The 15,143-nt window shown below is 37.3% G+C and overlaps 1 protein-coding gene across 7 annotated transcripts in view; it reads left to right on the forward strand.

Moving 5' to 3' along the window:
* The window catches only part of LOC105477562 (MORC family CW-type zinc finger 1), a 167,295-nt gene that overhangs the window by 20,827 nt on the left and 131,325 nt on the right, over positions 1 to 15,143 (forward strand). For 4 of the 7 annotated variants that reach the window (XM_011734123.3, XM_011734125.3, XM_011734126.3 and 1 more), the window contains 2 exons: positions 2,175 to 2,334; positions 3,713 to 3,824. In XM_011734123.3, the coding sequence (XP_011732425.2) occupies positions 2,175 to 2,334; positions 3,713 to 3,824 (272 nt within the window). The remainder of the gene's footprint in view (positions 1 to 2,174; positions 2,335 to 3,712; positions 3,825 to 15,143) is intronic. The other 3 variants (XM_011734124.3, XM_011734127.2, XM_011734129.3) reach the window with 1 other exon arrangement.

Raw genomic sequence — 15,143 nt, forward strand, 5'->3', positions numbered from 1 at the left:
AATCTTATATGTGACCCATTCTTTTTTTTGTTTTTTGTTTTTTTGTGTGTTTGTTTTTTGCCTTTACTCTTTGAAGGTCAAAAGAATCTTCTTTGTCCCAGTATGCTGATTTCAATATCTTGCCTTTGCGTGGCCTATTTACATCAATTGTGCTGGTCACTTGTTGGGTCTTTTTGATTTGGAAACTCATATTCTTCAATTCCGGGATAATAATTTCTCGTAATAACTGATGATTTTCTTTTATTCATATTCTCTTTTCTGTCCTTTTGTAACTCCTTTTTTTTAGCTATTGTATTCTGGAAATGGTTCTCTAATTTTCTTAGCCTTTCTTTCCTGTTTTCTGAGTTTTATATTTTTGTTTTATTTTCTGGGAGATGTTCTAATGTTTATTTTTGAACCCTTTTGTTACCAGAAAGGGGTCTGATCCAGCCCCAAGAGAGAGTTCTTGGACCTTGTGCAAGAAAGAATTCAAGGCGAGTTCATGGAGTGCAGTGAAAGCAAGTTTATTAAGAAAAAAGTAAAGAAATAAGAGAATGACTACTCCATAGGCAGAACAGTGGCCTGGGCTGCTCAACTGAGTATACTAATAGTTACTTCTTGATTATATGTGCTAAACAAGGGGTTAATTACTCATGAGTTTTCCAGGAATGGGGTGAGCAATTCCAGGAACTGAGTTTTCCTCCCATTTGTAGACCATATAGGGCAACTTCCTGACGTTCCCATGGCTCTTGTAAACTGTCATGGCACTGGTGGGAATGCCTGTTAGCATGCTGATACATTATAATTAGCAAATAATGAGCAGTGAGGATGACCAGAGGTCACCATCTTGGTTCTGGCGGGATTTGGCCAGCTTCTTAGTGAATCTGGGTCAGCAGGGTCTTTGTGATCTGTATCTTGTGCCCACCTCCTATCCCATCCTGTGACTTAAGAATGCCTAAAATGGAAATGCAGCCCGGTAGGACTCAGCCTTATTTGACACAGCCCCTGTTCAAGATGGAGTCACTCTGATTCAAATGCCTCTGGTACTTTCACTGAATTTCTTTCTGTAATCATATTCTTAATTTCCAAGAAGTCTTTCTTATTCGCTGAATGTTTCTTTTTCAAGGATATCTCATTCTTGTTTCATGAATACAGTATTCTCTCTTATAACTCTGAAGATATTAACAGTAATTGATTTTTGCCCTGTTGAAATTTTCATCTTCTTTTTATGGTTTCTGTTTTCACTGAGTTGCTTTGTTTATAATTGTTTGTTCTCTATTATCATATTAGAGGCTTTTCTTAGATGGCCATTACTCCTGAATACTTTAAAGATTAGTCCAATAAGATGCTGAGTGCGAGCTCTGAGAGTGTGAGTGGGGCCTGGCTGCTGTGACTGTCACAATCATGTGATCTAACTGAGCTTTTTTTTATTGGGGAATCCTTAATGTAACTGTCTTTGCGTCTTTCCTTCTGGGTTGATCAGATTTTTTGAGAAAGACTCCTAGTCTTCTGCCTCCAGGCCTACCTGTCAGCTTCTGGGAGACAAATGGGAGATGAGATCTGAGGTTCTCAGCATCTGCGAAGTGTACTTTCATTCAGTCTATCTAATCTCAGTAAGGTGCCCCCAACAGCAGTGCCTGGTATGTCTTCCAGTCTAGAAATCCATTGTTCTACTCTTTCCAGAGAATAAATATCCAGACCCTGGGGGTTGAGGAGGAGCCAGATGGGGATGTAGATGCTACTTCTAGTTCTCCTCTTCCCCTACCCCAACTCTAGAGTTAACTCCTCCCATCAGTCCCTGAGCATTTCAGCGCAGGAATTCTGAATTGCAAATCAGGCTGGCTCTTCTTTCTGGCTTGGGTTTTAGATTGCTTTTCTTGTGTGTGCTGTCATCTGCTTTTCAACTTTTAAAATGCTGATTCTGTTGTTTCCTCTGCCATTCTACCCTTCAAGAGGGAGTTGAAGTACACTCCATCTGTTCCCATATTCCACAATGGAGTATTTTAAAATACAATCCTGTCTATACACATTTGTTATGTGTCTCTTATACGACTAGATTATAGGAGGAAGTGAACTTTTAACTCAAGTGTTTTGTAATTTGTCTAGATGAAGAGTGGAATGAAATAGATAAGACAAAAGAATAATGTTTTTTGTGTATTTTATAATAAATTGATGTGTGTTTTTTTTTTTAATAGGTTGTAGTTCCAATGCCCTCATGGTTAATAAGAACCAGAGAATCTGTCACAGATGATCCCCAGAAATTTGCAATGGAATTATCTATAATTTACAAATACTCACCATTTAAAACTGAAGCAGAATTGATGCAGCAGTTTGATGTGATCTATGGAAAATGTGGTAAGATCATCAAAACTCTGACAATTTGAGGGAAGTATTTGTTTTCAGTGTCTTATCAAAGACACTGTACATACGTTTTCTTTTTTTTTGTTCTTATAATCTCATGTGGATTCACACTGGGGACAGTCATTTATTTTATCCATGTGAGCTTTGTCTTAAGAGCATCCAAACATAAATTATTGTAAATCCCTGACCCTGGGAGAAGGATGTGTACTTGCATGAACTTGGTGAAACTGGGTGAGAAGAGGATGATACAGGCTATGACCACAGGGACTCCACAGTCTCTGCACTAGATAGCAAAGTTAGGAGACACTTATTGCATCGTTTGAGATAGGGTGGTAACAGGTATGTAAGAGAGTTAGCAACTTAGGAAGTAATGAATTCATGTCTCTGTGGCAAAGAGTTAGCAAAAGCATTGCAGACATTCTTCTCCAGATTAACGGATCTTTTCCCTCATTCTTTCCACTTCCACCAACTTTCTGTTCAACATGTCGAATGCACTGTGTCTACTGACACAGTTGATCCAGGATTTAGACACAGACATTTAGGCTTGAAAGCCCATGTTCTTAGCTCCTATGCTATTCTCCCTTGTGTTTAAAACTACCAAAAAGTATAGTTAGTTGTCCTCTTAATTTCTCTGATGATCCTGTTTGACTTTGTATCATAATCAACTGGAAATAATTTGGACTTTTTCTGTGAACCGTGCCTTGGAGCAGGGGTCAGCAAATTATGGTCTCGGGTCAAATGTGGCCCCCTACCTGTTCTTGTAAATCAAGTTTTATTGGAACGCAACCACACTCATTCATTTATGTATTATCCGTTGCTGTTTTCATGCTTCAATGGCAGAGCTACATTGTGAATAGTTGCAACAGAGACCGTATGGCCTGCAAAGCCTGAAATATTTACTGTCTGGCCCTTTGCGGAAAAAATTTACTAACACCTGCTATAGTGTATGAAAACAATACTTCTTATTTGTACAATATTTAAAAACCCTTCTTTGTTTTTATATGTGTTAAATTTAGTACTACCAATGAGAGCTTTACCTATAACACAAGCTTGGCTCATGCTCTTAACAAATTTCATAATGCAAATTATGAAAAAAGTGCCAAAGTTTAAAAATCCACATTGAAAGACTTGTAATGAATTGAATAGTAATAAGAGGCACCATACTGTAGAAACTCAGCACTCTTTGGCAGGGAGTGGAACTTGCTATAAGACATATCTTGGTTTAGCCAAAGACTTAGCCAAACATACTATTTCCTGAAGTACAAAAGAAAATTTTATAACAGATTCAGTTCCATAGATGAGATGATAGCACAATGACTAGCACTTAGTGTATTTAAAATACTGACAAGCCAAACATCTATTTTTCTACCAGGTACTTTGCTGGTTATTTATAACTTGAAGCTTCTGCTTAATGGAGAACCAGAGTTGGATGTTAAAACTGACAAAGAGGATATACTGATGGCTGGAGCTCTGGAGGAGTATGTGTGTGTTTGACAGAACGTTTTTCAACAATGGTGGTGAGCTAGAGTTAGGAGCCCTGCGTCCTAGCTCCAGGTCTGAGGTCGCTGGGCTTTAGCCCTGGGACAGTTCATCTTATCCTAGTTACCGATAAAGTTGGGCTAGACCAGTGGTTTCCAAACTTCAAGCCTCAGAGTGACCTGGGATGTTTCTTGAGAAGTACAGGATCTGGGGCCTCATTTTGACCTTCTAAGTCAGAATGTCCAGATATCAAGCCGAGGAATCAGTCTTTTTCAAATGTTCCCCAGGTGATTCAGAGGTGCCAGCATGTTTAGAGACCACTGGAGTATAAGACTTCTAAAGCGTTCTAATACCTTGACTCCTAATTTATAGATATTAAGACTGAAAAAAACCTGCAGAGTTTATTACTCATTACAGATCATTAAAAATGGACAGACAGCAGGAGAGTGTGAAGCAAAAAGGAATATGACCAAATGGCAATTTTATCGTTATTTTCTGCATTAAAAAGTGTTGAGAAAGAATGAAATAGTGACAAAAGCTAGGTTTCTCTAAAATAACATTTTTACTTAAGACTTAGCTTGAGCCTGCAGTTTTTTAGTCTCAGAACACTGCAGCTAGAAGAGATTGTAAAGGTAATTTAATCCAGGGCGATTTATTTTGTATTTCAGTGTTGTACAATAGAAATATAATGAGAGCCACAATAAGGGACAAATTTAATCTTAAATTTTCTAGTATAGCCACCTTAAGAAAAGTAAAAAGAGGCTGGGTGCAGTGGCTCAAGCCTGTAATCCTAGCACTTTGGGAGGCTGAGACGGGCGGATCACGAGGTCAGGAGATCCAGACCGTCCTGGCTAACACGGTGAAACCCCGTCTCTACTAAAAAAATACAAAAAAAAAAAAAAACTAGCCGGGTGTGGTGGCGGGCGTCTGTAGTCCCAGCTACTCGGGAGGCTGAGGCAGGAGAATGGCGTGAACCCAGGAGGCGGAGCTTGCAGTGAGCTGAGATCCGGCCACTGCACTCCAGCCTGGGCGACAGAGTGAGACTCCGTCTCAAAAAAAAAAAAAAAAAGAAAAGATAAGTAAAAAGAATAAGTTAAATTAATTTTGATAATATTGATGATATTTTACATTCTTTTTTTAATACAAAGTCTTTGAATCCAGTGTATGTTTTGCAACATATAGCACATATGAATTTGGACTGATGCCCAATAGCCACAGGTGGCCAGTAGCTACCATGTGGTTTTAGACTAAGGTGTTAAGACCCACGTAGACACGTCAGGTTACAGAGAACTTCTTTTGCTTTTCCCAATGAGGTGAAATTTAGAAATTTCTTTCCACAGTTAGCAAATAACTATTTGATAACACACTTTTAGATGATCTTCTCTCCTTATTTCTGATGTATGTTTTTTCTCATATTCCAACATGTGGAATTCCTAATCTACACAGAAAGGGAGGGCTTTTTTGTTTTTTTTTTTTTCTTTTGGAAAAAAATATTCAGCCTAATGGCTGTTCCACAAATGCTGGGAACCCCTGTGCCAGCATTAATATACCAGTGTCAGAAAGGAGTCCCAGAATTATCAACATCTCCATTACTGTCTTCCCCTTTTCCTGCTGCCTCTGCCCTTCTAGTTGCCAGCTGGTTCCAAAACCGATATTTCATGCTATTTAAAAGGATTTTGAAACAGTTATCTGTCAGAGTGCCTTGGCATTTCTACACTGGCATTAGAAAACAATACATTATTAGAGGGATAATTTGACAGCTACATCTTTGGAAAGATGTTCTTGCTGTTTCCAGATTGTGTAATGAAGCCAGAGCTTCTCTAGCCATTTAGGCAGTTAATTATAAAATAAAGAAAATGAATGAGACGTAAAACATGTACACTTTCACTTTGGCACGTAGATCACACTGGATTTTCTAATTTGTTTTTCAGCAAAATTTTGTTTTAGTTTAATCACAAGAAAAGCCTTTAAAGACAGGGCTGGGATTTATAAGGAAGAGTCAGTGTAAAGAGGATTCATAATTTCTGAACTGAGGATGCTGTACATTTCATGGCCTCTGACACGAGTACTGTGATGATGCCAAGAAGGGATAGCATCACCATTCCCCACCTCCTCGGGGGTAGCAGTGCCTCTGTAGTTTTCTTCTGTAAAAGATTTGCCCTTAATTCCACTTCATTATTGATTTTGACCTACTGTTTCCTCCCCATCACTCCCAAGCTCCCTTTAAACTTAGGACATACATTATTTTTTTATTTTTTTATTTTTTTAAGGTGGAGTCTCATCCTGTTGCCCAGGCTGGAGTGCAGTGGTGCCATCTTGGCTCACTGCAACCTCCCCTTCGTGTGTTTAAGCAATTCTCATCCCTCAGCCTCCCAAGTAGCTGGGATTACAGGCATGCGCCACCCTGCTCGGCTAATTTTTTTGTATTTTTAGTAGAAACGGAGTTTCACCTTGTTGGCCAGGCTGGTCTTGAACTTCTGACTTCAGGTGATCTGCCCGCCTTGGCCTCCCAAAGTGCTGGGTTTACAGGCATAAGCTATGACGCCTGGCCAACATACATGTATTTTTAACTTGTTAAAAAATGGTGCATAGTTTGCCACACAAGATTATGGACAATGGTGTGGTCCCGTAGGTTTTAACGTTAACACCCAATTACTCTTCAGTAAGAGATTAGAAAAGGCATTAATTCTTAGTCCTAAAGGATTAGTTCTGGTCCAAGGTGGATCTTTTTTTTGATTCCTCTTTCATTTATGGCCTTTGATATTTGAACCTCTAATCCAGTGCAGTTTATAATATGACACATTTTTTACCATTTCTTTCCCTGGTGATTATCGTATCCCCTTATCTCTGCTGGGTAGGATTCTACAGCTGTCCAAAACAATTTTCAAATCTTGAAACTATGTAATTTCCAGGTTTGGTCTTAGATAGTAGAGTGCTGCTGATTCTGAAAATAATTTAATTTTCTGTATAGAAATATGAAAATTCAAACTTTCAAGCTTTATTGGCCTCAGGGAAGAGGTGTTTTGGCATTATTTATTTCATATAGTTCTTGTGAATATTTGACATCGTGGTTTTTTTGTTCTGTTTTGTTTTTGTTTTTTTTTGAGACAGAGTTTCACTCTTGTTGCTGAGGCTGGAGTGCAGTGGTGCTATCTCAGCTCACTGCAACTTCTGCCTCCTGAGTTCAAGTGATTCTCCCACCTCAGCCTCCCAAGTAGCTGGGATTACAGGCATGTGCCACCACTCCAGGCTAATTTTTTGGTATTTTTAGTAGAAATGGGATTTCGTCATGTTGCTCAGGCTGGTCTCCAACTCCTAACCTCAGGTAATCCGCCCACCTTGGCCTCCCAAAGTGCCGAGATTACAGGCGTGAGTCACTGTGCCCAGCTTTGACATTAGTTTTAAACATAGGATTCAAAACCTTTTATCATTCTGCTTTGGGCTGAGGCACTAACAGCAGTAATCAGACCAGTGGCAGGGTCTCCTTTCAACATGACAATCATGTCAAGAGAATTTCAGTAGAAGTGATGTTCAAGCACATGGTCAGTGGTGGCCTGTGGTTTGGCAATATCAGTTTAAAGGTGACCTATTTCCACTTAAATTAAAAAAAAATTTCAAATAGATAGCAGTCATCAGAATTTCAGAATGCACGTGATACACAAGTCTGCATTTTATGTGTGAAATGTCAAATTGAATTTTGAAATTGTGAATATGATTTATGGAGAGTGCCAGGGAATCAGATGTAGGTTCCAGGGTTATATGCAGAAAGTGAGTTGAATTTGCAGGGTAAAAATTATCTTAAATTTATATGTTGCCATAAACTTAGGCAGTGTTTCCTGAAAGCGAAGAAGATACAAAAAATAACTTTGTAAAAAATCAAAAGAAAATCAAGAGTTTGAAACAAAGGGTGGGGGTAATGCCAAGAATACTGAACACTGAAGAAAATGAAAGTGGACTAATGACAGAAAACAAGATGTTTCTTCAGGGCTGGGCTAGGTGTGTTTACTAATTTATGTTGTGGTAATTTTTTGGAACTCTGGACCCAAATCCCACATCTCAAACTTTTGTAGATGTTTTCTTCCATTAAGTTATATTTTTTCCTCTTTAAATAGTCCATTTGTGCAAAACAAAATCTTTAGTTAATTATTTCCCTCCACCTTATTGGTGGCTTTTAGTAAGCTTCATTTACAGTCATACAGATGATTAAAGTTTAGAATCATTTTCAGAAGTCCTTTATTGAGTGGCTACAGAAGATAACAGGCTAGTGGAGGGTTTCAAAATGAGTCACTGCCCATCATGACCACCTATGTGGTTAGTATGGATTCTCATCTGCGAAATCTACAGGACTGTGATTCTACTTTGGCATTCCTTACATAGAGATCTTATTTCATTCACAGGACATAGACCTCTTTATATGGATACCAGGATGGAATCTTAATTTGGATTTTAAAATTACATGTAAGATACGCCACTGAATTGGATCCAAGCATTACTTTTCTTTTAGACTTTTATTTTAGGTTCAGGGGTACACATGTAGGTTTGTTATGTAGGTAAACTCGTGTCACAGAGGTTTGTTTTACAGACTATTTCATCACTCAGGTATTAAGCCCAATAGCCAACAGTTACCTTTTCTGCTCCTTTCCCTCCTCCTACCCTCCACGCTCAAGACCCTAGTGTCTGTTGTTCCCTTCAGTGTATCCATGTGTTCTCATTATTTAGCTTACACTTGTGAGAACATGCGGTATTTAGTTTTCTCTTCCTGTGTTAGTTTGCTAAAGATAATAGCCTCCAGTTCTATCCACATTCCTGCAAAAGACATGATCTCGTTCTTTTTTATGGTGGCATAGTATTCCATGGTATATGTACCACATTTTCTTTATCCAATCTGTCATTTATGGACATTTAGGTTCCATATCTTTGCTGTTGTGATATAGTAAATAGTGCTACGGTGAGCATTTGCATGCATGTGTCTTTATGACAGAATGCTTTATATTACTCTGGGTATATACCCAGTGATGGGGTTCCTGAGTTGAATGGTAGTTCTACTTTTTAGCTCGTTGAGGAATTGCCATACTGCTTTCCACAATGGTTGAACTAGTACACTCCCACTAACAGTGTGTAAGTATTCCCTTTTCTCTGCAGCCTCTCCAGCATTTGTAATTTTTCGACGTTTTAATAATAGCCATTCTGACTGGTGCGAGATGGTAGGTTTTGATTTGCATTTCTCTAATGATCAGTGATATTGAGCTTTTTTTCATATGCTTGTTGACTGTATGTATGTCTGCTTTTGAAAAATGTTCATGTCCTTTGCCCATTTTTTAATGAGTTGTTTCTTTTTCTCTTGTAAGTTTAAGTTCCTTATAGATGCTCGATATTAGACCTTTGTCAGATGCATAGTTTCCAAATACTTTCTCCCACCCTGTAGGCTGTCTGTTTACTTTGTTGATAGTTTATTTTGCTGTGCAGAAGCTCTTTAGTTTAATTAGATCCCACTTGTCAATTTTTGCTTTTGTTGTAATGGCTTTTGGTGTTTTGTCATGAAATCTGTGCCCGTTCCTATGTCCAGGATGGTATTACCTAGGTTGTCTTCCAGGGTTTTTATAGTTTTGGCTTTTACATTTAAGTCTTTAATTCATCCTGAGTTAATTTTTGTATGTGGTGTGAGGAAGGGGTCCCGCTTCAATCTTCTGCACATAGCTAGCCAGTTATCTCAGCACCATTTATTGAATAGGGAGTCTTTTCCCATTGCTTCATTTTATCAGCTTTGTTGATGATCAGATGGTTGTAGGTGTGCAGCCTTATTTCTGGGCTCTCTATTCTGTTTCTTTGACCTATGTGTCTGTTTTTGTACCAGTACCATGCTGTTTTGGTTACTGTACCCCTTTAGTATAATTTGAAGTTGGGTAATGTGGTACCTCCAGCTTTGTTCTTTTTGCTTAGGATTGCTTTGGCTATTCAGGCTCTTTTTTGGTTCCATATGGATTTTAAGATAATTTTTTCTAGTTCTGTGAAGAATGTCATTGGTAGTTTGACAGGAATAGCATTGAATCTGTAAATTGCTTTGGGCAGTAAGGTTGTTTTAATGATATTGATTCTTCCTATACAGGAGCATGTGATGTTTTTCCATTTGTTTGTGTCTTCTCTGATTTATTTGAGCAGTGTTTTGTAATTCTCCTTGTGGGAATCTTTCACCTCCCTGGTTAGGCGTATTTCTAGGTATTTTATTCTTTTTATAGCATTGTGAATGAGACTGCTTTCCTGATTTGACTCTCAGCTTGGCTGTTGTTAATGTATAGGAATGTTAGTGACTTTTGTACATTGATTTTGTATCTGCAACTTTGCTGAAGTTGTTTATTAGCCAAAGGAGCTTTTGGACTGAGACTATGGGGTTTTCTAGATACAGAATCATGTCGTTTGCAAACACATGTAATTTGGCTACCTCTCTTCCTATTTGGATGCCCTTTATTTCTTTCTCTTGCCTGATTGCCAAGCACTAGTTTTCTTTACTTCCCATATACCTCATTCTCCCTTGTTTTTTGCCAAGTGGTTCAGCACTTGTTCAAGAGGCATTAATTTTGGGGACAGAGGATGGAGTGGGAATGAAGGGAGGAGCTTCAATTAGTATTACAAATATTAACTCATTGAAAAATATTTAAACTTTCATAAATAGGTAAAGCAATATAAAAGTGCATCCTCATTCTCCACCTCAGCTCCCCCAATCTCTTTTCTACTGTAGAAATTATTTTGCTACTTGGGATTTAAATCTATCTTCTAGATATTTATTATCTGTCACTTTATATTAGATTTAACTTACCCTTTTAAAGTTTTTGAAAAAATTTGACTTTTCAAAGTTTTAAAGATAATACAGAAAATTCTCATGTACCTTTCACCCAGATTTTCCAAATGTTGATATTTTACCAAAATCTGAAAAAAATTAGAAATTTGAAACATATCTGGTCCCAAGCATTTCAGATAAGGGATGGTCCACCTGTACATCAGTACTTCTCTGTTGATGGGCATTCAGGTTGATTTTAATTTTTCACTTTTGAGAACAATGCCAGTCTTTATACTTACATTGTTAGATACTTAGACAAGTATTTATTTACTATTGATTCTCAGAAATAATATTACTGGGTTAAGTGGTTGTAATTTTTCCTAATGGTGGCATTTTGCAAAACCAAAGTACAATATGATAACCAGGACATGAACACAGTCCATCAGGTTTGATACAAATCTACCAGTGCATCACTACAAATATCCCCTATATTACCCTTTATGAATTACACACACCTCCTTCTTTCTCCATCAACTCAACTTAAAAAAACTTTTAAAAAGTATATTGGTAGATTATAGATGTACATATTTTCAGGGTATATGATACATTCCTGTAATTTGTAAAGTTAAAATAGAGGTAATTGGGATATTCATCCCCTTAAATATTTCTTTTCTTTATGCTACAAACCTTCTAATTATTCTCTTCTAGCTATTTTGAAATGCACAATAGATGATTGTTAACTATAGTTACGCTATTGATCTGTTGAACAGTAGGTCTTATTTCTTCTATTTAACTGTATATTTCATCCCATTAAATCAACCTGTCTTCATCCCCACCCTGTTACCTTGCCTCTGGTAACTACCAGTCTACTCTCCATCTTAATGAGATCCACTTTTTTAGCTCCTACACATGAGTGAGAACATGTTATATTAGTCATTCTGTGCTTGGCTTATTTCACTTAACATAATGACGTCCAGTTCAATCCATGTTGCTACAATGACAGGATTTCATACTTTCTTATGGCTGAATAGTATTCTGTTGTGTATATGTACAACATTTCTTTATGCATTCATCCACTATGGCACTTAGGTTGATTCTATATTTTGTCTATTGTGAATAGTGCTGCAATAAACAAGGGAATACAGATATCTCTTTGATAGGTTCAGTTTCTTTCCAGTAATAGAATTGCTGGATCATATAGTAGTTCTATTTTCAGTTTTTTGAGGAGCCTCCATACTATTCTCCAAAATGGCTGTACTGATTTACATTCCTACCAACAGCATCCGAGGGTTCCCCTTTCTCCACATCCTCACTAGTATTCGTTATTCCCTGTCTTTTTGATAAAAGCCATTTCAATTGGGGCAAGATATCTCATTGTGGTTTTGGTTTACATTTCTCTGATGATTAGTGACGTTGAGCATTTTTCCATATACCTTTGGCTATTTGTATGTTGTCTTTTGAGAAATGTTTACTCAGATCTTCTGCCCATTTTAAAATTAGATTATTTGGTATTTTGCCATTGAGTTGTTTGAACTTCTTATATATTCTGGATATTAATCCTCTGTCAGATGGATAGCTTGCAAATATTTTCTCCTATTCTGTGGATTGTCTCATCACTTTGTTGATTGTCTGCTTTGCTTTGCAGAAACTTTTTAGCTTGATGTAATGCCATTTGTCTATTTTTGTTTTAATTACCTTTGCTTTTGAGGTCTTACACACACACACACACACACACACACACAGACACACATACACACACCCACATCCCCCCCCGCTGGCCCCACACACACCCCTTTGCCCAGATCAATTTCCTGGAGAGTGTCCCCAATGTTTTCTAACTGGCTTTCTAGTAGTTTCATAGTTTTAGGTCTTACATTTAAGTCTTTAATCCATTTTGATTTGATGTTTGTATATGGTGAGAGATAGGGGTCTAGTTTCATTGTTCTGCATATGTACATTCAGTTTTCCCAGCACCATTTGTTGAAGAAACTGTCCTTTCCCCTTTGCACATTTTTTATGCCATTGTCAAAAATGAGTTGGCTGTAAATGTGTGGATTTACATCTGGGTTCTGTCTTCTTCTGTTCCATTGTTCTGTGTCTGTTTTTATGCCAGTACCATGCTGATTTGGTTACTGTAACTTTAGTATATCTTGGAGTCACGTAGTGTGATGTTCTTTGTTCTTTTTGCTCAGGATTGCTTTGGCTATTCAGTGTCTTCTGTGGTTCCATATAAATTTTAGGATTTTTTTCTATTTCTGTGAAGAATACCACTGGTATTTTGATATTGTATTGAATCTGTAAATTGCTTTGGGTGGTATTTAATATTCAACAATGTTCTTCCAATTCATGAGTGAGGAATATCTTTCCATTATGTTTTGCATTCTCTTCAATTTCTTTCATCAGTATTTTATAATTTTCTTTGTATAGATCTTTCACTTCTTTGGTTAAGTTGACTTCTAGGTATTTTATATTCTTTGTAGCTGTTATAAATGGGATTGCTTTTTTGATTTCTTTTTCAGATTGTTTGCTGGTGGCACATAGAAATGCTACTAATTGTATGCAGCTTTTGTATTCTGCCACTTTGCTGAATTCATTGATCAGTTCTAACAGTTTGCTGGTGGTATCTTTAGTTTTTTCTAAATATAAGATCATGTCATTCTCAAACAAGACTAATTTGACTTCTTTCTTTCTGATTTGAATGCCCCATATTTCTTTCTCTTGCCTAATTGCTATGGTCAGGACTTCCAGTATTAGGAATAAAAGTGGGGACAGTGGGCCATCCCTATCTTATTTCAGATCTTAGAGGAAAGGCTTTCAATTTCTTCTCATTCAGCATAATGTTAACTATGTGTTTATGTTACATGGTTTTTATTATTTTGAGGTATATTATTTCTTTACACAGTTTGTTAAGGGTTTTTATCATAAAGGGATGTTGAATTTTATCAAATGATTTTTCATCATCAATTGAAATGATCCTATGGTTTTTGTCCTTGATTCTGTTAATGTGATGTATCATGTTTATTTATTTGTATACGCTCAACCATCCTTCCATTCCTGGGATGAATCTCATTTGATAAAGGTGAATGATCCTTTTAATGTGTGTTGAAATAGATTTGCTTGTATTTTGTCGAGGAGTTTTACATCTGTGTTCATCGGTGATATTGGCTTGTAGTTTTCCTTTTTGGTTGTATTTGTCTGATTTTGGTTCAGGGCAATGCTGGCCTTGTGGAATGAGTTTGAAAGAATTCCTTCCTCTTCAGTTTTTTTGAAGAGTTTGAGTAGAATTGGTAGTAGTTTTTCTTTAAATGTTTGGTACAATTCAGCAGTGAAGACATCAGGTCCTGGGATTTTCTTTGATGGGCACCTTTTTATTACAGCTTCAATCTTGTTTATCATTATTGGTCGGTTAAGATTTTCTGTTTCTTCCTGGTTCAGTCTTGGTAAGTTGCATGCGTCCAGGAATTTATCCATTTCTTTTAGGGTTTCCAATTTGTTGGTACATAGTTGTTCATAATCATCTCTAATGATTCTTTGTATTCTTTGGTCTCAGTTCTTAAGTCTTCTTTTTCATTTTCAGTTTGATTTATTTGGGTCTTCTCTTTTTCTTAGTTTTGCTAAAGGTTTTTCAAACTTTTTTTTATCTTTTCAAAAAACAACTTTTCATTTTGTTGATCTGTGGTGTTTTTTTTTTGGTCTCAATTTTATTTATTTATGCTTTCATCATTTTTTCTTGTTTAAAAGACCAGTCAGTGCTCTGATGCTCTGATCATTATTTCTTTTTTTTTTTTTTTTTTTTTTTTTTTTTGTGAGACGGAGTCTCGCTGTGTCTCCCAGGCTGGAGTGCAGTGGCGTGATCTCGGCTCACTGCAAGCTCCGCCTCCCGGGTTCACGCCATTCTCCCGCCTCAGCCTCCCAAGTAGCTGAGACTACAGGCGCCCGCCACCACGCCCGGCTAGTTTTTTGTATTTTTAGTAGAGACGGGGTTTCACCATGTTAGCCAGGATAGTCTCGATCTCCTGACCTCGTGATCCACCCGCCTCGGCCTCCCAAAGTGCTGGGATTACAGGCTTGAGCCACCGCGCCCGGCCTGATCATTATTTCTTTCCTTGTAATTTTGAGTTTCATTTGTTCTTGCTTTTCTAGTTCCTTGAGGTTATAAATAACATTAGGTTATTTATTTGAAGGCTTTCAACATTTTGATGTAGGTATTTAATGCTATAAACTTCCCTCTTGGCACTGCTTTTGTTGCATCACATAGATTTTGGTGTATTGTACTTCCTTTTTCATTTGTTTCAGGAGATTTTCAAATTTCCTTCTGAATTTCTACATTGACCCATTAATCATTCTGGAGCATGTTGCTTAATTTTCATGTATTTGTGTAGTTTACATGTTTCTCTTGTTATTGATTCCTAGTTTTATTCCACTGTGGTCAGAAAAAATACTTGATATGATATTTACTTTTTTTTTCTTTTTTTTTTTGAGACGGAGTTTTGCTTTTGTTGCCCAGGCTAGAGCGTAATTGCACAGTCTTGGCTCACCACAACCTCTG

Source organism: Macaca nemestrina, chromosome 2, assembly GCF_043159975.1.
Source record: "Macaca nemestrina isolate mMacNem1 chromosome 2, mMacNem.hap1, whole genome shotgun sequence".
Classification (NCBI taxonomy): domain Eukaryota; kingdom Metazoa; phylum Chordata; class Mammalia; order Primates; family Cercopithecidae; genus Macaca; species Macaca nemestrina.